Genomic DNA, 19,687 nt, shown 5'->3' with positions numbered 1-19,687 from the left:
TGGTATCTCCAGCGTAGCCACATACATAAAGGGAAACGAGCCTTAGCGCACTCACAAGAGCATAGCAATCACTGAAGTGGAAGCATACATGATCATAGCGACCATAGCTAGAAATGAAGAGCCACTAAGAAAAATAAAAAAAGAGGGGGGGAGGGTGTTATGCATATGTTTTGGCGTAAATACGGGTGCCTCAGCTGTAACTAGGATCCCGAGCACTGTTTTCTACCGCTAAAATTGCCTAGAATGCAAGTGAGGACCCGTTCGAGTTTCAAAACTAAATGCTGCCTTAAGAAGTTTCGTAGAAAAGCCGCGGCTTCGCCTTCCCCTACAGCAGCTCTTCCATAACTTCCCCGCCTCAAAACACGTGATAATTATACCAACGTAATCTTACGAAGAACAAATTATTAGAAGCAGAAATTTAACCGAGCGCTTAGGCAGCCATTCACTGATGTGTCCGAAGAAACTCCACAGAAACTTCTTGTCTTGCACTGCGTGGACAGGACTTACTCAAATAAGTTTCTTTATATATATAGTCCCGAAGAAATGTTTTTAATCTACATTATAGGCTTATAGGCTCGAAGCTGACTGTTTTAGCCAGGGAGAGGAACAAGTCGGCGACTTTGCGGCCGTAAGCAGCGGCTTGCGAGCCCGTGCACGGCGTTGCAGCGTGCGCAGCAGTCAACGCAATCCAATCCAACCCCAGCCACGGCAATAAACCGGCCGGTACAAATCCTCTGTGGTACTGACTCCATTTTCCCTCAAAACGGACAAGTACGGGCTCTTCAGATTCCCCGATGAAAGCTTTGCCGTGGAGTCGGTTACACTTATAAAATATTTTGACCCCATTAGGAAGCACAACTCGAAGACCTGGCCCGAATTCACGGGGCCAAACCAGAAGCGCAACTGGGTTAAACTGAATTGGCCCGATGAGGACAAAAATAGAAGAGCCACCGAAACGACAAGCCTCCTACCAGCCCAGCTTGTGAAGTTAAGTCGTAAGTACTATTTTATGCCAGTCCTGTTAGCTGACAGTGGCAAAACTTGTATATGCTGTCCCTACTGCTTTGTACAAGCGTCTAGATCGTTGTTTATTCAACCGTACAACTCGAACGAGGACAAACGGCCGCAAGCGACACAAACGCACGTGTTCGTTTCTTCGATATCGTCATGTGCACTGGCTGTTGAATAAAAATAAATGAGTGCGTCCAGGCTGGTCATTCATTCCTTTGCATGATGATCGACCAGATGCAAAATTTAAGGACATTCCCCCAGTTCTAGCCGCATAAACGCGTTTGTAGGCCATGTGATACCTTAGTGATGCAATAATTTTTCTTTAATTCATAGGGACTGACTACAGTGACGGGGCCCGTCGCTTATAATCTGCACTACAGTGACGGGGCCCCCTCAAGACTGAACGCCAAACCCGCCGCGGTGGCTCAGTGGCTAACGCGTTGCGCTGCTGAAACTTTGTGCAATGACACAGTAGCCCTCTTGGCAATCTCTCTTGCTAAGTTTCACAAACGCTCTGTGACTTCGCGGGCAATACTCCCCGATTGGCTTACAGTTACTTGGCAAAGCATTCTGACCCTCTCCTCGCATGATAGCCGATCGCCTCATTTTTATGTTTAAGTGAAGCCATGTTCTGATGCGCTCGGAAACCACTGTAATCACTGCGTACTGTTCTGTATATATTTGTAAATAAAGTTATTGTTACCAAAAAAAAAAAGCACGAGGTCGCGGGTTCGATTCCCGGCCGCGGCGGCCGCTTTTCTGATGGAGGCGAAAAGCAAACACGCCCGTGTGTACGAGATTTCGGCGCACGGTAAAGATCCACAGGTGGTCAAAATTAATCAGGAGCCCTCCACTCGGCGCGCCTCATCGCCTGCGTTGCGTCGGCGCGATAAACCCCACAATCAATAAACTGAACGCCAACTCAAAACAAGCCGATTAGCTGCCTTATCTCGTTCCGGGATTTGGTGTAGTGGTTCCGGCGCTGACTACGGACGTTAAAGTCCCTGGTTCGGTTCCCGCACTTTTTTTTGTGTGTGTCTGTGTGTGTCCGTAGTTAGCGCTTTGTAATATCAAAACCTCACGGCCGCTTTAAAATTCACGCAATGAGAGCAGTCGGTCTTGGTTATTTACTCAAGCGGCCGAACCGCTCCCGCTCGCTGGAGCCACGGCCGACGTTACACCCGATCTCCTCTAATTATTACCAGTGATTAATAATTAACCGTGACTCTGGCTAGTCAGTGAGCGGAAGCGGTTCGGCTGGTTAGGTAAAAATCAAGACCGACTGCTCTCGCTGAAATATTGTGAAGCGGGCGTCGGAGATCCGTCCAGATTGAGCTAGAGTTAGTCCCCATCACTGTAGTGCAGATTTTAAAGCGACGGGCCCCGTCGCTGTAGTCAGTACCTAATTCATTACACCGCGTTCTTGCATTAACGTGATGCTGTTTTCCCTGTTTGTTACGATTTTTTTATCAACAACACATGCGATTTATTGGCGGTTTTGTTGCATGTGGCTTATTAATGACGAAAAAAAAACTGCTCGAAAGCGAGGCACAGGGAACACGCAAACAGGACAACGCTACTCGCAGCTGCGAAGTTTATCCCACAGACTATTATAAGAACGCAAGAACAGCCAACAGCACGCCCTGCTGTGCAAACTCATGTTTCGAGAAAACGCGATAAGCGATGAAGCGGTGGTGGTTGCCTAGATAATCGTACTGCTAAGCTTGTACCTTGCTCTGCTGTCGTTAGGTGCTTGGTACCGAAAAGGTGCGGTTCTGTTTATATGGAACGAAGTGCATGCAGTATGTATCCATACTTTTGCGCTAATTCCGGAATGCCTTGAAGGCAGTCTTGTTGCGACAGACATTGTCGACGCTCAGATACCGTGTACTTTGCAAGTAGGCTGTACCCTGTACATTCACCATTACTTTTAAGAAAGTAGCCCAAGACATGCATAAACATAAATTTTTGCAGTGTATTCACTAATATGTGTCATGCGTTCTTGTTAGCGGTGCGGAGCGAACTTGAAAAGCTCCTGGACAGGATGCTTCAAGAAACACGGGACGATTCACGGACGACGAAGACTGCCAGTGCAAGTACCTACCTTGCTGTTCTTAACGTACGGTGCACGAGAGCTGCATAGGATTTTTCCTTTTTCATTTACTGTTCTTTTATTCCTTTTTTGAGTTAAGTGTAACTCTCCATGGACAATGAATTTTTTTCTCAAGGCCTCGACAGTCTGTACATGAAGACATGCAATGAAAAGCCTGGAAGCTAACGATAGCTTGCATGGGGGTAGAACTTTGAAGATCCCTTATGTCACGGATTTAGCGGAAACTTGTTTGCCATGGTGCTTTCGGCAGATAGAATGAGCAGTCTTTGTAGAGAGGACAATGCTGGTTCTGTGGCAAAAAAATTGCTGCCGGCACTTCACTCTGCCTCTGATGGCAGCTGTCATCCTCACTTTCCAGTCCCCATGAGTGAATATGTGGGAATCGTAAATGGGTATCTTAATGTCACAGCAACTTTGAACCGTGCAAATTCGCCGTGAACGTCATTGACCTTTCAGTGGCTGGGTGTATGGGTATGCATGGAACTCCATGGTTAAGGGCTATGAATCGGAATTTGGTAGCCTCATGGAACCAGCATGACCCACATGTGATGTAGCAGTTAAGTATCATTAGGGGAAACCATATTGCCTGGCGTTCAAAGCATGCGAGCAGGTACCTCAGGTGTGTTTCATGTTCTGGTGTAGGTGCAGTGCTTAAAGGGCTGGTGAAGAGCTTTTCAAAAAAAATTTGTTGGGGGCATTACATTATGGTTTTCCTGATGCTGAATTCGAAAAACATGTTTATTTTATGTGTAAATACACCCTAACCATCTTTTTTCGTCAAAACAAATGACCCTTGCTCGAGGGCACGGTGAGAGCCCAGGCTGCCTTTCGCGATTGGCTGGCGGCAGATGACGTCATATTCGGAAGTGCCGGCGCTGCGGGGACCGCACGGCCTGAAGATATCATTCTGTCCCCATTCAGATACGGGCTAGAAGGTCCTCTGGTGAAAGGAGGGCTCACACAATCTTTCCTTAGAATAGGAGAGCCTGAGGGAAGTATAAACAAAACAGGTTCGCTTGCGGCGAGCTTTAGAAAGGGGTTCTCCCCCAACGACTCATGGCCGACTTGTTTCTCGGGTGCAGGGAAGTTGCGCAGATATTGCTTCGCCGCTTCCACTATCAGCACTAGCCACAATTCCTAGCACAATTTTTCAACCCACCATCATCCCCATCCTCGAATGTGGAACGTTGTTTCTACATTTGGACAGGCGGCAACAAGCTCTGTGCAGCGGCCTGCGATGTGCGCAGGCAGTGCGGCCGGCGCAAGTCGCCACGTCGCGCAGAGGTGCTGGTGCCAGGTCGCTTCTTGGCCGGTCAGTGGAACGTGGCATTGCTGCACATACGCATGTTTTAGAATAGGGGAGTTGAACGTTGGTCGCCCCGCAAAAGGTAGAGGAACCCAAGCGCAGCACTCTGGTCCCGGACGAGCCTTAGAACGCCTTCCCCAACAGCTCCAGCCGGCTCAGGTTGCACGGATCGCCGGTGTTGTTGGGCACTTTAGCTTTAGCACCAAGGGAGATAGTTGGTCGCCGCTATCTCTACAATTTCAAATGACTATCCTTAACACAGTTTTTCACCACATTATCATCCCCTTTCTCGCATGTGAAACGTTATTCCTACGTTGATAGTCATTCTAGCGATCGGTGCTGTGCTCATTCTTGCGCGCAGGTAACGCCATCCATCGGCCTCTCGCCGCATCTCTTGCTCGGGCAGGCCTGTCGACGAGCCTCCGCGACCGGTCGGCGCTCCGCATCGCGATACGAATTCGATCACCTCTTTAGAAATCACCTTGGATGACAATCCCTAGCCCAATTTTTCACCACACTATCACCCTCTCTTGCACGTTTACCTTGCTTTTCGCGACGGCCTTGATTCTGGACGGCAGCGAAGAGCGGTCGCTGCCGCGGCATGTGTGGTGCGAGCCGTTTCGTGCGCCGTACGGGCATGCACGACCGGCGAGTGTGCGGAGCGCTTCTGCGCGCAGAAAACGCTTCATTCTTTCAGCTCGCTTGATTTCTTCTTAAAATCTAGCTATTCAGCTAAGCTGTCATCACAGCCAACAACGTTGATCGGGAAAACGAGCAAAGAGTTCGGGAAGCACTGAGCGCTGTGGTCCCACAAATTTTCTAATTCCCTTATAATAATGGATCAGAGACTTGGGGTACCTCCGTATTTGTTTGAGCCCGTCGCTTCGCGTGGGAAGCACAGAGCAGCCGACGACACGGCCGGCCCCGCGACTACTCGTGAAGGCAATGTAGTAGCCACCGGTGCTCGGGTAGGAAATCTCTGGTATCTAGGAGTCGCTTTAGGGAACCACACAGTAGCATTACGGTTAAAAAATCGACGCGAAAGCAACTTAAGACAATCATTATTAATAAAGTGCAGATTACACGCCTGCTTAATTCGGAAAGTTGCCCAGAAAACTAGGACACAGCGAAGCGGCGGCGCACGTCACTGGCCGTCTTCCGAATATGACGCTACTTCCGGTCGCTGCCTCTCAGTTTCTCGATCTTCCGGCGATGCGGCAGGAAGCAGTGGGCGAGGCGTAGGGTCAACTTTAACGACGAATACCGCTGTCCCCAAGCTAAAAATGACCAAAAAAACTTTACAGGCACAAACTGACCAATGTAATAATTGTAAAAAGTAGATTTTTGCCTGGTTTTAAAAGTGCTTCAGTAGCCCTTTAAATCACTTTACTCTCACCGCATGTACCTGGGTTTTAATGTTATGTACCTCGGTTTGAATGTGGCCCTTTATCTTTTTTAGTTGCAGTAGTTTTTGGGATTCTCTGTTGCCAACAATGGCCGGATTTTTGCATCTTGGTACACATAATTATTTATAAAAAATTGCACCTTTTTACTTCCTTCTCCTTTTGGCAACTTAGCTCTTGCTGAATTCCTGGTCACAGCAGATATTTTTGCGACACAATAAAACAAATTTTGAACCCTTCTCTACATGGTGCACCTCATATCCCAGGTGTATGTTCAGTACAGAAATCTTGAATTAGTTCCTCTGCTCTCAGCATTTTTGCTTATCCATCACACCCTTTCATTTTTAATGTCAAAACAACCTGTGTGGAGTTTTCTCGGGTTGGCACTTTTCAGCACGCTGGCCTCATATATTCAATGCTAGAAGTTATATTGCCAGTCTCCTTTATAGATTGCAAGAAAGTTTTCTAGCATTAAAGTTTTTTTGTTACTTTGGTAAACTAGGGAATTCAATAGTTTTGTTTCACAAAGTATGTTTTCACTGTGTTTCTTTTTGCATCACTAAAGGCCCGGAAACGAAAGGCAGTGGCATTGGAGGACCGGGTTCTGCAGCGACTCAGGCAGGAGGCCAACAAAAAGGTACTGGTGCGCATTTATAAGGATGTTATGCTGCTTTGCTGAAGGTACTTCAGCGCACTAAGTGTTTGATGTTGCATATGGTTTAATTGCTAAAGTTCTGATCATTGCAACACCCTGTTTTTGCCCACAAATAAATGGGGGAGGGTTATTCCCTTTTGCAAAATATTGAAGTGAAATAGCCGTGCATTCTCTTCAAGTGACATTGCTGATATCTTAGAGTGGTCATGAAGACAAAATGCCAGTTTGGTTCATAAGGAAGACTGGTTTGCCGTTGTGACAATAATACGAATTTTAGAGCAAACTTCAAACAAATAATTGGGATATGAAAGCAAACATGTGTATCAGTAGAAATTTTCTAGCAGCTTTCAGGCAACTTTTCTATGATGCCACAAAATGTTGTTTGTGCTGCTAGTGCCCGCTCAACTAACCCTTCGCTGATGCACATGACCGGGCAATTGTTGTGAGGCCTCTAGTTTCGTTTTTCGTTCTAGTTAAAACTTTTCGGGGCTGGAATGGAGCTGGCTGAGGTACTGAAGCATAGCTCTTTTATATTAAACAGTTTTATTTTTCTTCATGACCCCCTTTAAATGGTTTTTTGTGACAGAGACAAAGGGATTTGTTTGCCAACACAAACAAAGCCTCATACATAAAACAAAGTTCCTGCTTTGTCACATCAGTTTTTACCAAAGTCATTGCTAGTTCAGCATTGCTGCCATGGAGGCCAGTGAATGGAAAAGCTGACTGGTCGATACATGATTTTGAAACATAAGAATAGCGCATGGATGAGACAAGTGCATACCTGCCAACTCTCCCGAATTATCCGGAAGAAGCACAAGCTCTGTACACAAGGGGTCTTACACCATTTTAATTCAGGTTATAGCAACTACTTGAAGCAAGGCGTTGCCTGGCAAAAAAACTGGGAAAAATAGAAGCGTTAACGCAGGTTAGTTCATTTTCCCACCCCTGCACTTTTGAACCAACACATGCTTACCTTAGAAAAAAAAAACATGCTCAGGCTTTGAGGAAATTGTCCTAACAAATTCATGGTTTGATATCAACAACGTCCTCATTGAAAAAGGTGTTTACAATGCGCGGAAGTAACCTTGAAAAAGGTGGCTGCTGAATTCTTCCTGCTACATTGCCGCGCCCCCTTTGCACTGAAAATAAAACCGACACTTCTTTACCAGTGTTCCTGCATTTGTTCAGTTGTGCGCACAAAAGCTGTGCTTGCTGTTCTGCCTAGTGCATTGCCCTTGGGCGAAACAAAAACGATAAAGAGACACCAGAACAGGTGGCAACCTCTGTGATTGAACGCTATTTTCATATTTTACATGAATCACTTCCAGTGGTGAATTCGTTGAGCTAAGCTGTTAATATTGCTGCTCAACAGTTGTTATCATTGTATTAGTTTTGGTGGCTTCTGTGAGCAGTAAAAAAAAAGCAAAATCCAAAAAACTAATAAAAATACCCCCAAAACCTTCTCAGCACTGATCCAGTGCAGTTATAACGGGAACAAAAAAGAAAACGGGTGAGGTAGCAGTATGTAATACTCAGCAAACTAAGCACACATCAACAGGTAAATTTTGATCATAATGTCACTATCAGCAGGAAGTTACAGAAAGTTGCGATGGCTCAAAAAATAAAATCTTCGCAGTGCACAAGAGTCAAAAAGGAGGCGACAATAATGGGCATGGTTGTCAGCGAAATTCTCTCTTACTTCCCCTGCTTGAAATTTCTAACAAGATTTCAGGACACGAAAAGAGTTGTCTGATAAATAGCCTCATTGTGATCAAACCTGTTCTGGAGGGAAAATTCGAGGTATGGCCGTCTATCAGTGGTTTTGTGTAAAGCACCTTTTAAAATTGGGACTTCCGTGTTTTGAAGAAGGCATGATAGGGCTGGCTATGTCTTGGCCATTCAAAGCCTTTGCTTGCTTCCAGAGTACCCGGGACCTGGAAAATGACCCTGAGGCTGCAGCAACCACGGCTGAGGCACGAGCTGTGGTAGGCAAAGCCTACAGCACCGCAGCCAAGACCACAACACAAGCCGACGCCAGGGTTGCGGAGGCTGAGGCCAGGGCCGCTGAGGCTGAGGCCAGGGCCGCTGAGGCTGAGGCCAGGGCCGCTGAGGCGGAGGCCAGGGCCGCTGAGGCGGAGGCCAGGGCCGCTGAGGCGGAGGCCAGGGCCGCTGAGGCCGAGGCCAGGGCTGCTGACGCCGAGGCCAGGGCCGCTGAAGCCGAGGCCAGGGCCATTGATTCCGAAGCCATGGCAGCAGAAGCCGATGCCAAGGCTGTTGGCGTGGAAGACTCGCGCTTGGAGATTTTGGAAGCACGGGTTGAGGCCGCTGAGAGCAGGGCTTTCGAAGCCGAATCGAAAGCCCTGTTTGCAGTGGATTCTCTGTACCCACTTCTAGAAGGTACGAATCAAAAATTGTCACCTCTAGCAACATCTTCTGTTGAGCATTTCCTGTCGCGTTAGCTGATAATGGCTTCTGACGGCCATTTTCCTGTTGCTCTCTTCTTTCCCTGCCTCACCTGCTAGCCTTCCCGCATGCTCCCAGCCTAAGTAGTGTCCACCTGCCAAGCAGGCAGCTTCACAGAAATTATGTAACAATTTACAGCGCTGGTCTACCATTTTCCTTTCACCTCCATGTTTGGAGCCTCTAGGATACCTACTTTGGTCTCTCACCCATAGTGTGGCATGTGCCTTGAGGCATGTCTCAGGTGTCCCTAGTGCTCACATTCGAAAAGGAGCAGTAGGGCTTTACAGCCTAGTTCAGTTCTGCTATCTATTGGCTTCTGTTAGCAGTTTTGTTTGGTTCAGATGCGGCTCACATGCCTTGTGTGCATGTGCCATACGGTGTTGCTGCCTTTGCTGCCGTTGCTGCCTTAATTGTTTATTTAAACAGTGGCCTGTCAGGTGAATGTAAACCTCGCAACGGCAGCATGGTCACCTGTAGTTACAGAACTTGTAGATGTAGAATGCTCACTTCAAACTAGCGGTGTCTTGTTTTTCCTTTTAGCATACGGGGGCACAGTCATGCAAACTTGTGATAGGAAGAAATAGCTAACTTTCTGTGCCTGTTGACTGCATTCTTCTGATTGCGCACCATTTTTTACACATAAAGGACAACTACTGGGTTTTGCACTTAGGGCAGCTGTCTTATGGCCCATGGTGCACTTCACCTTTCAGAAAGTCTCAACCAGCACTGACAAAACCTTTGAAGGAAAACTAGTCTTTTACAGCCTAGCATATAGCTCTAGGCCCTGTTTTTCGTTCAAAAGATAGCTGCGGTTTGACATCAATGCGAGCTGTTTTTTGAAAACAATCAGGCTATGTGGCTGAGTTATACCCGTGCCACACGTACATGAAAATGATATTCAGTGTTTAAGGCCTTAAAGTACCGAATTACATTATTTGGGCAGATCGTGCTGCATGCAAAAATGCAAAGTATTCGGCATGATAATCAACAAAGAAATGCACCAATATTTTAGAAGCTTTTAAAGTAGAGAAAAATATTTACAAGGGTTAAAATTGTTTTTTGTAATAAAAAATGTTATGAGAAATAGTGTTTTCTAAAAAATGGTGTGAGCCGTTTCTAAAAGTCGCTTCAGCAACTGTGGTTGCCTGCCAACGGTAGCCAAATCTGAAAAATTCAAAACGACGACTAACAGGATGTTTCGCCTTTTGCTGCTATTTTAGTGAACTTTATCCTTATGAGAACTTCCCCACCAAAAGTGCACAAAAAAGCGTCTTATTTCGAAGTTAAACCCTTTGAGGGTTGAATTTTTTTGCCAAATGCGACTCCCACAGGGTTGATTTTTTTTTTTACTTCTGATTTAAATTCTTCGGGTGAACCTATTTCAAGAAAAAATTACCGTAATTTTTTTAGGGTGACCATAGTGAAGTGACAAAAAAATCGTTTTTGTCGTTACATATATGTGGTTTATTCATGAGTAACACGAGAAAAATTCTAAATAAAAACGAGAGAGCAACAAGCTGGCACCTTTTCAGTGAATCAAAATCAGATAGACATCAGTTTAGCGGGCGCAAAAAGCGGGAAGCACCCGGAGGACGATACCAAAACCAGCCGCTGCGCGTGGGGCCGGATGCTGGAGCAATAGATAGCGCACCGCCCCTAAAATAAAAATAAAAAGGAGAAAAGAGCCTCATCAGTTTCGCAGGTGACCTTGGTCTGTGGTAGGCGCAAGAAGCGAGAGGTGCCCGGTGGGCGACACCCAGCGCGCCCCCTTGTTAGCGGATGCGCAAACAATAGCCGGCGCGCCACTGAGGTAAATCATAAAAAATAAAAACAAGAGCCATCGGTGCAAGAAAAAAATTTGACGTATTTCCGGAGTGTGGCAGCACATGCCAAGAAAGAGAAGTTGGCGAAAAAGACACGCTTTTTAAAGATACAAGTAATGCCGTATATGTGCGTCATTGACTGTTTTGAAAGTGTTTGCCGATGCCGTACATGTACGCCCGTGACCCTCAAAGGGTTAACTACATTTCTGTGACAACTCTCTGGTGCAGAGATTTTTGTTGGTTTCATTTGATGTCCATCGTGTTCGAGAGTAGGCAGATTTAAGGCATTCATGAAGGCGAATGGGTTGTGCGGAACTCCTTATAACCGAAAATGGCATTAGATTTTTGCGTGTAGCAGTGAGTTAATGGCATTAAAACTTAAAGGGACCCTGCAACACTCTGAGCAGTGCAAGTAAACCTGCGCAACGTTTAGATTACACTGCCAGGAATACCTAAGCCAAATATACACGTGCACGTGAAGCAGTGAGTGCGCAAATCGCTGTGAAAGACGTGGAAAAACCAACCGCACTCTCTTCAGTTCTTGCACCCTTCAGGCCATGCCCCCCTGGCATGGCCTGAGCGACGTCATAGAGGCCATGGCTGCCCGATCGGCTGTCACTGGTCAACTTCACGGCTAATTTCTCCCATTTCCGCCGTCGTCATCGCTGTGTACGGACCTCTTCTATGTCTGAACCTGTAGGCACAGTTTTGCCGTTTCTCTTGTGTTTTGAGTGTGCACGGAGTTTGAGTAACGAGCTGAATACTTCCTTTTCAACGGGACCACTCGACTACAAACGTTTATTGCATCAAAAACGCCCTACCAGCCCGAGCGCTTGCTTGCGAGCAGGCCACCATGCCTGCTTTTTTGTGGCACCAGACCGGAAATAGGCGCCTCCACGTTGCGGAGAAAAGGAGAAAACTCCCCGGCCTGTGATATATCGAAGGCTGCGAAGAGAACGCCGCGAGCCGCCCCCCTCTCTGGGAGAGAGCGCGCTCCTTTTGTCGCTTTGTCCCTGGTCTAGTTGGGAGGGAACGATTATGTGCGATTTCTCATTGCGCGTAGTTTCGGTGATAGTGAACGGATTTTCATAATTCCTGCGGGAGGAGATTGCCGGGACAATAGACTTTACCCCAAAATACATTGCTAGCAGTCGATTGTAACTCTTGTAGGGCCCCTTTAAGGCATTAAGCACTTAATGTCATTTTTCGTGTACGTATGGCATGGGTATTACCTTAAACATGCAGTGTGTGCTGCAGAGTTCTTGCACTAGCCACCTCTCAGAAAAATTGACCTGTGCACTGCAGCTATGCACCTGTTATATACACACATCTGTATGTACTTGTTTTCTCTCTCTGCTTTTTAGGGATGCCTGCACTCTTTGCGGACATAAAATCGTGCATGGTGAATCGGCCTCTGGGAGAGAATGTCGCAGCTGGGAGTGGTGGCGCATGTGTAAGTCTGGGCACCAAATCTGTGATACTAGCCGAGGCATATTTTCTCTTAACAGAAACAAATTTACAGTGTGTGGGATAGTTTAAAGAAAAAGTCCTGGGATGCTTAATTATATCCAAGTTCGACAGCGAAAGCAAGTTGGAAGAGACTGATGTTTATGCATAAATGTCTGAAAGGGCGAGGAACAGAAAATTTATTTGCTTTAGCTTAATTTTATCTGCTTGAACAACATTTCAGGAACATAAATGTGGAATATTTTCTCAACTCATTGCTTTAAATTTTAATGAGTGTCTTTCAAATACTCATTTTGAGGTGCATCTCAACAGACCTTGGACACTATCAGTTGGCAGCAAAACATTCGAGAGTTACACGCCCTTTTTGTGGGTGTGCTTTGTACAGCTGTTAACCATGTAATTCAAAAATAACGTCCTTTATCAGTTGCCATTGACAGTTTTCTGTCCATGTGCCCTGGCGGTGCGACTGCTTTTATTATTTTGGCAACAATTGTAACAGAACTCTGACCTTGCACATAGTTTTCTTGCTGGATCTTGCATTCTTTTGCTGAATTTTTTCAGAATTTTACCTCTGTTGTGTAAGATGGCATCAAGCCACTCGAAAAAGAAAAAAAACTTTTTTGTGTGTGATTATAACTTGTGGGAGCCACAGAAGTGCACAGGAGTAAAAAATAGAGTGCATGTGAAAAAAATTGGCTCCAGTCCATGCTGTGAAGGTGGTTGGAAAGCAAAGCTTTAAACGACACCCACAGCAATTGCCCATGTGACGTCACTTGAATTCACACATGTGGCTCTACAAGAGTGAAACCAGAGATTCTGCCAGCCGTCACCTGGAATTCGAGGGTGCACCATCCGAGCACAGCAGCAGCGTCGGCCACGGCCGGACTAGAGCGGTGAACGCTGCCGCTGCTGTAGCAAAGCCGTGAGTCGGCAGAATGGAGGAGCGTCTTTCGAAGGTTGAGACACCAGAACCTAGCCATCCTGATGTGCTAGCTCGGGGCAACACCACCGCGTGACACAAGCGCGAACATTGATTGATTGTTGAGGTTTAACGCGCCGACGCAACGCAGGCGATGAGGCGCGCCGTAGTGGAGGGCTCCGGATTAATTTTGACCACCTGGGGATCTTTATCGTGCGCCGAAATCTCGTACACACGGGCGTTTTTGCTTTTCGCCTCCATCAGAAAAGCGGCCGCCGTGGTCGGGAATGAAACCCGCGACCTCGTGATGAGCAGCGCAACGCCTTAGCCACTGAGCCACCGCGGTGGGTCACAAGCGCGAACACCAAAACAATACGACATGTGAGCTTAGGGATTCCCATTTATACCGATTTAAACTAGTTACTTCAGTAAGTTTGAGAATTGCGAGAAAGCTCAATGAACTTTTATAATCACTATTTATCAGAACCAGTTGCTACTTTCGCCTTTTGCAACACCTCTAAAAAACACAACCGAATTGGTATTCACCTTTTTAAAAAACGGAGTTCCATTCGTGCAAGCAATGCGCAAAAGGTAGTTGTTTAGCGGCCAGATGTCTGTATGTGGTCTCCACATCTCCTTTTCACGCCCTGCAAACCAATCCTTAACGTATCCTTGCCATGTGAGCACTTAATTCTATCGGGTCCGGGTTACCCAGTAGGTGCTGTCGAACAAGTTAATCAAGCTGTGCAAAGGAAGCACGCAATTGACGCGAAGAACACCAGAACAGGCCAAAAACAACCGTCACTAAAACAGCCGATGAAACCGACCCTGCAATGCGCCCACCAGTGCAAGCAGGCAGCTGTGTGCCAGGAACGGTGGGTGATGATGCCCTATTGCTGCGCCATCGGGGAGTAAAAACTGCCCTCCCATCCTCATCCGCGTTAGGAGTTTGTTGTCCCGCACGCCACGAAGGAATCGTTGGCTAATAGAGATAGAAAGCTTTGCTTTAAAATGCAGCTTAAAAACTGGTTTGTATGTGCAGTCCAGAATTCTGGTCTACCTTTCAAAAATTTCAATTCACCTAGTGCTGTAACTGCTAACTTAATGTGGAATGCAAGCCATAGGTGAGGATATTGAAGTGACTAAACCGCTAACAGAATTATTCATTGCACGTAAGCAATCGAATTACATATAAGTGGTTTTAGGATGCGCAGTGTCACTGTTCCTCGCTTGGTATTATTGTGCTTGGTGAAGGAAAAATGAGGTGACCCTAACTTCCGAACACTAGAAGTTCCTTCAATAATTGTGTTTATATAATAAACAACCCTTTTAAGGTTTGAACGGGGAAGCAAACAACTAAACTCGCGCACACAAAAGCTAGCTGGAAACGTAGACTGCCGCATGTTTGCTTCCGATGTACCAGTTAAAGACAAAGGAAACAGGTTTTATTGTTGGCCGATACTGCTTTGTTTAGACTTGTGGCTGGACCCGCTGTGGTGGCTCCGTGGCTAAGGCGTGCTGCTGAGCACGAGGACGCAGGTTCGATTCGCGGCCGCGGCGGCCGCTTTTCTGATGGAGGTGAAAAGCAAGAACGCCCATGTGTACGAGATTTCGGCGCATGTTAAAGATTTCCTGCAGGTGGTCAAACTTAATCCGGAGCCCTCCACTACGACGCGCCTCATTGTCTTGCGTTGCATCGGCGCGTTAAACCCCACAATCATTCTTCAATCAATTAAAAACGCATGTAAAATATTTCACTATGTTACTTGTGACCCCCCCCCCCCATCAGATCTCCCTAATGACATCCCGGCGAACCTGGCAGGTATGCATGTGCCAAATAGTCAATGAGTAAAGAAATTACCATTCAAGCAGTAGGCACGTTGCTATTAGAAAGGTGTGCCCTACTCTCCATGCTGTATGCGTACTCTGAAGCCTATCAAGGGGCATGCCCTCAAAGTAGCACGTACCCAAACTAAAGTATTGGAGAACACTTCATAAGCAGGAATGTATGCTTTCTTAGCCCAATATTCACTGGTTTGTGCAAGAAAAGTGCCGGTCATTTGCACCGAATTTGCCAAAAATGCATGGTATAGTAGTCTGCAGTGCCTGCTGGAAGGTTGTTCATGTTTCGCTAACTCATACTATGAGTTCATGTGAAACGTGAAACGTTTCATGTGAAACTTCATGTGAAACGTGAACATATACTATATGTTCACGTTTCACATGAAGGAAGGGAGCCCTGTGTATGAGCTTCTGTGCAAGGTACCAGAAGTAATAGAACTAGTTTTAAGAACACACCAAAATCCATCTTATTGTTGGCTGCTAATCGATACTTTGAAACAAAGGTGCTGTGTCTAGGTCATCAAAGTATAACTTGGTGAACTGGCTTGTCTGCTTTCTTCCTGTCGCAGGTCCAGTTTGGCACAACCCGGATCCCAACGATACGCCTGCTCAGGCTGAGCAACACGCCGTCGCTCTACACCCAAGAGCTGGCCCAGATGGTTTTCGGAAACGATACCCTGGGCAGGTGCTGCCTGAAGGGGTTACTGAGAGGCGGCGGCAAAACCGCTTTAGATAAGGAAACAGTGGACGATATTATTGGTGAGGCTGTTTGCACACTGCAAGTGGTCACTTCACTGAATAATCTTGCATGTAGCACTGTTGCCAAATAACATGATTGTTGCAGCTCACTTGCTTTGGGTACTTATTTGTACCCACTGGGTGTCATGCTGAGCATGACATTGTGGCAGCTGTTTTTTTTTTAGCAAAAAAACTAGATTGTGGGGGGCTGAATCTGAGAGCTTGTTAAAGATCTAGGGATGCTTTAAAGTAAATTATAGCCCTCTGCTATGGTGTGCCTTTTAGCCCAAGAAAAAAGATAACGTCTAGAGCCACAATAAAAAAATCATAATAAAACAAGCTTGGGTGTAAGAAATCAGCATTTTATCACTCATTCACAAGAGATTTACCTTGATAACCACATCTAAATCTGTGGCAAGCAAGAAAATATTTCAGGGCATGCTAGCACAAGTGGTGCCCACTGTATATGTAGCTATGCCTTAAAAATACATTTAGCAAAATTTTAAGCGCTCTTTTTTGGGCAAGTATTTAGCACTAAGGAACTGTGTTGTATGTATACATCATAATTTAAGTTTCTAAGTCGTGAACTGACTCGGCATGTATCTGTCCAGCAGTTTACTTTAAAAGGGCAATAAATGGGTTTTCAATACTGTGATTTCACACCGTGCGGTTGAGTATGTGTTCACGACAAAATATCGCATATATTGCCCCTCTGCATAATGCAGGCGTTGTATAAACATGAAAAATAGATTTTTCTTTCATTGTTTAGCTGTCACGTGTTGCCTGTCATGAGCGACACGCCCGAGAGGAGGTATGGGCACTAAAGAAGTAGAGTGTGAAGGAAAAGTTCCACAAGCAAAAGTTGAATGAGGAGGACACGGAGGAGGACGCGGAGGAGGAAGAAGGCCAGGCTACATTCCTCGAACGACACCCAGTTTTCTCGGACCCTGGGCAGAGCCGAGCGACACATCGGGCAGGCAAACAAGATCCAGGCTCTGTTCCCGGACAGAGAATCCGCAGCAACGCACTGTCGGCGGTTCCAGGCGACATCAAGGACCAGGCAACGAGAACCAGTTGAGCTGCTGGCGTGGGACGCCTGGCCCGGGCACTCACAGCAGTTCTGGCATGCACCGGGGACTCTGCACTGCTTACTCCTGTCAGCAATGACTGATTCCGCAATGAGCAGGCCTCACTGGACATGATTCGCACCAGCTCCGCGTGCAACCGACAGAAACAGCTGATGACATAAGAGGCATCCTGGCACAAGACAACAGCAGGCAAGGTTGTGTGCAAACATTTTATCAGGAACGTTCTGGCACAGTGGGCAGGCTAGTGATTTGGTGACTCGTGTAAATGTCATCCCCATAAATACAATGCTTCTCCAGATCTGTTTAACAGTTTCTCCGGATCTATTATCTGCTTAGCAGGATTGAAAGTGACAGGAAAAAATGGATCCTAGTAGGCTCGCCAAAATGTCATATCGATCAAGTAAGTGGATTACAATGAAAACATTGTATTTATGGGGATGACATTTACACGAGTCACCAAATCACTAGCCTGCCCACTGTGCAATGTTTTCATTGTAATCCACTTACTTGATCAATGTGACGTTTTGGCGAGCCTACTAGGATGCATTTTTTCCTGTCACTTTCAATCCAGCTAAGCAGATAATAGATCCGGAGAAACTGTTAAACAGATCTGGAGAAGCATTGTATTTATGGGGATGACATTTACACGAGTCACCAAATCACTAGCCTGCCCACTGTGCCTGAACGCTCCTGATAAAATGTTTGCACACAACCTTGCCTGCTGTTGTCTTGTGCCAGGATGCCTCTTATGTCATTAGCTGTTTCTGTCGGTTGCACGCGGAGCTGGTGCGAGTCATGTCCAGTGGGGCCTGCTCATTGCGGAATCAGTCATTGCTGACAGGAGTAAGCAGTGCAGAGTCCCCGGTGCATGCCAGAACTGCTGTGAGTGCCCGGGCCAGGCGTCCCACGCCAGCAGCTCAACTGGTTCTCGTTGCCTGGTCCTTGATGTCGCCTGGAACCGCCGACAGTGCGTTGCTGCGGATTCTCTGTCCGGGAACACAGCCTGGATCTTGTTCGCCTGCCCGATGTGTCGCTCGGCTCTGCCCAGGGTCCGAGAAAACTGGGTGTCGTTCGAGGAATGTAGCCTGGCCTTCTTCCTCCTCCGCGTCCTCCTCCGCGTCCTCCTCATTCAACTTTTGCTTGTGGAACTTTTCCTTCACACTCTTCTTCTTTAGTGCCCATACCTACTCTCGGGCGTGTCGCTCATCAACGTTCAAACTAGCATTGATGTAGCTATTTGTCATGCAGCCTCTGTGATGCAACTGGCACTGAAGTCTATGGCACCGCTGTTTGCGTGCGAATCCTTGACCGGCGCTTCTCTAGGCAGGTCCCATCGAATGCTGCAGCCAACCACGTGTTTTGCTCTGGGGCACCCTTCTAGTTGTTCCGATGGGTTGGGTGGCCGCCCGTGTGAGCGAATCTCAGGCACGGTGTATCTTTGTAGGACGAATGTCATCTCCACCATCCTTTGCACAAGCTTAGCTGAGTTTGTAGATATAGCACATTCTTTACAAGGATGGATAATTAAGAAAAGCATGCAGTGTCTTCTCTAAGCAGAAACACTTTGCGTGCAGCCACTGCATCTGCCATGCCTGGGGGCTGCGTGCACACACGAATTGACATGTGCCACAACAGCACAAACTTGTTGCTGATTACCAGAGCAGAATTATGGTGAATACCAACTTAAACTTGCATAAGGGGATGGTAGTGCGGAGAGAAATTGTGCAAGGGTTTGTTGTTGGCACGGCTTGTTAAAGCGGGTACCAAATAATTCCAGTGATGCTGAGCCTTCTGTACGCCAATTGAACGAGGATGGACCTGTTTGCCTTAGCAGCGCCACATGCAAGAGATGCTAGTGAGCTTCTAATAGTTAATGGAAGTCTTGAAAAATTATTGGGCGGGCATGTTGTGTTTTGGAGTGCACTATCTAGTCCAAATGCTCAGTTCCCTTTTTCAAAAACTGATGTGCGCAACCTAGCACAGTGGACACAAGGAGCAATGCAACTAACAGTACGTGGAGCATTCACGATGGCTGCTAAAAGAAAGTGCGACGTGCCGAGTGGAGCCAGTGGCTGCATGTATCTCGCAGTATAAGGGCCTTGATAGCTTTCTAGGTGTTCCTGCTTTGAGCTGGTCACCTCATAGCACCTACAGTGCTTTGAGGCACACAAAAAAAAGAGCAACAGCCCTAGGCTATATATGTAGCACTTTTCAGTGAACAACAACTTGGCTAATGCCGAACGCTTTCAAACCATTTTTTTTATGGACATTCCTTTGATCATACTTCAACGATTGCACATGTACAATTGCAGCCTCTTAAACCTTGTTTAGGACTGCCCTTAAATCTGTTTTGTTCTTTTTCAGTCCATGTGCTGGAGAAATTCTCCAACGTGACGGAGTCTGACGTTCGTAGCTACCTGTGCCGCAAATGCAAGAATGCGGCTACAGCTTTAAAGAAAAGCGGAAGTGCCGCCACACAGGCACCAGCTTCTATCGCTGAATAAACAAAGTTGTGCTTCGTCTGGGACCTCGAGAATTTTGAGTTTCTTGTGTGGGTTTTTCTGCATGGCTTGTTGCATGCTTGAAGGAAGCAATACATTCAGTAATGCATTCTAAATGCATTTTAAGTTTAGCACTTTAATGCACTTTTAATGAGATTTAAATACATTTAAAATACTATTGCAAGTGCACTTTGAGTGCATTTTAATGCACTTCAAATGTATTTGAGATAATATTTTAAGTGCACTTCTAGCACACTCTTGATTTGGCATGAATACATTTAAAATGCATTTTCAATGCACTTATTAAAGGCTGCATTCCCAGGTTCGTGAAGGTAAATATGTTTCCAATGTATTTTAC

General features: G+C 46.4%; 1 protein-coding gene across 1 annotated transcript; it reads left to right on the top strand.

Annotated features, from left to right (window-relative positions):
* The first annotated feature begins 6,982 nt into the window (after window positions 1-6,982).
* On the top strand, window positions 6,983-19,332 carry LOC144163770 (uncharacterized). The gene is made up of 5 exons (XM_077694495.1): window positions 6,983-6,997; window positions 8,411-8,885; window positions 12,139-12,227; window positions 15,572-15,761; window positions 19,193-19,332. Exons 1-5 carry the CDS (start codon window positions 6,983-6,985, stop codon window positions 19,330-19,332), a joined length of 909 nt encoding a protein of 302 aa, XP_077550621.1.
* Window positions 19,333-19,687: the final 355 nt, after the last annotated feature.

This window comes from Haemaphysalis longicornis, unplaced genomic scaffold (genome assembly GCF_048455015.1).
Source record: "Haemaphysalis longicornis isolate Haplotype H1 unplaced genomic scaffold, Haemaphysalis longicornis Haplotype H1 scaffold_13, whole genome shotgun sequence".
NCBI lineage: Eukaryota > Metazoa > Arthropoda > Arachnida > Ixodida > Ixodidae > Haemaphysalis > Haemaphysalis longicornis.
Note: the sequence above shows the minus strand (reverse complement) of the source record. Positions and strands in the feature narration are given on the sequence as shown.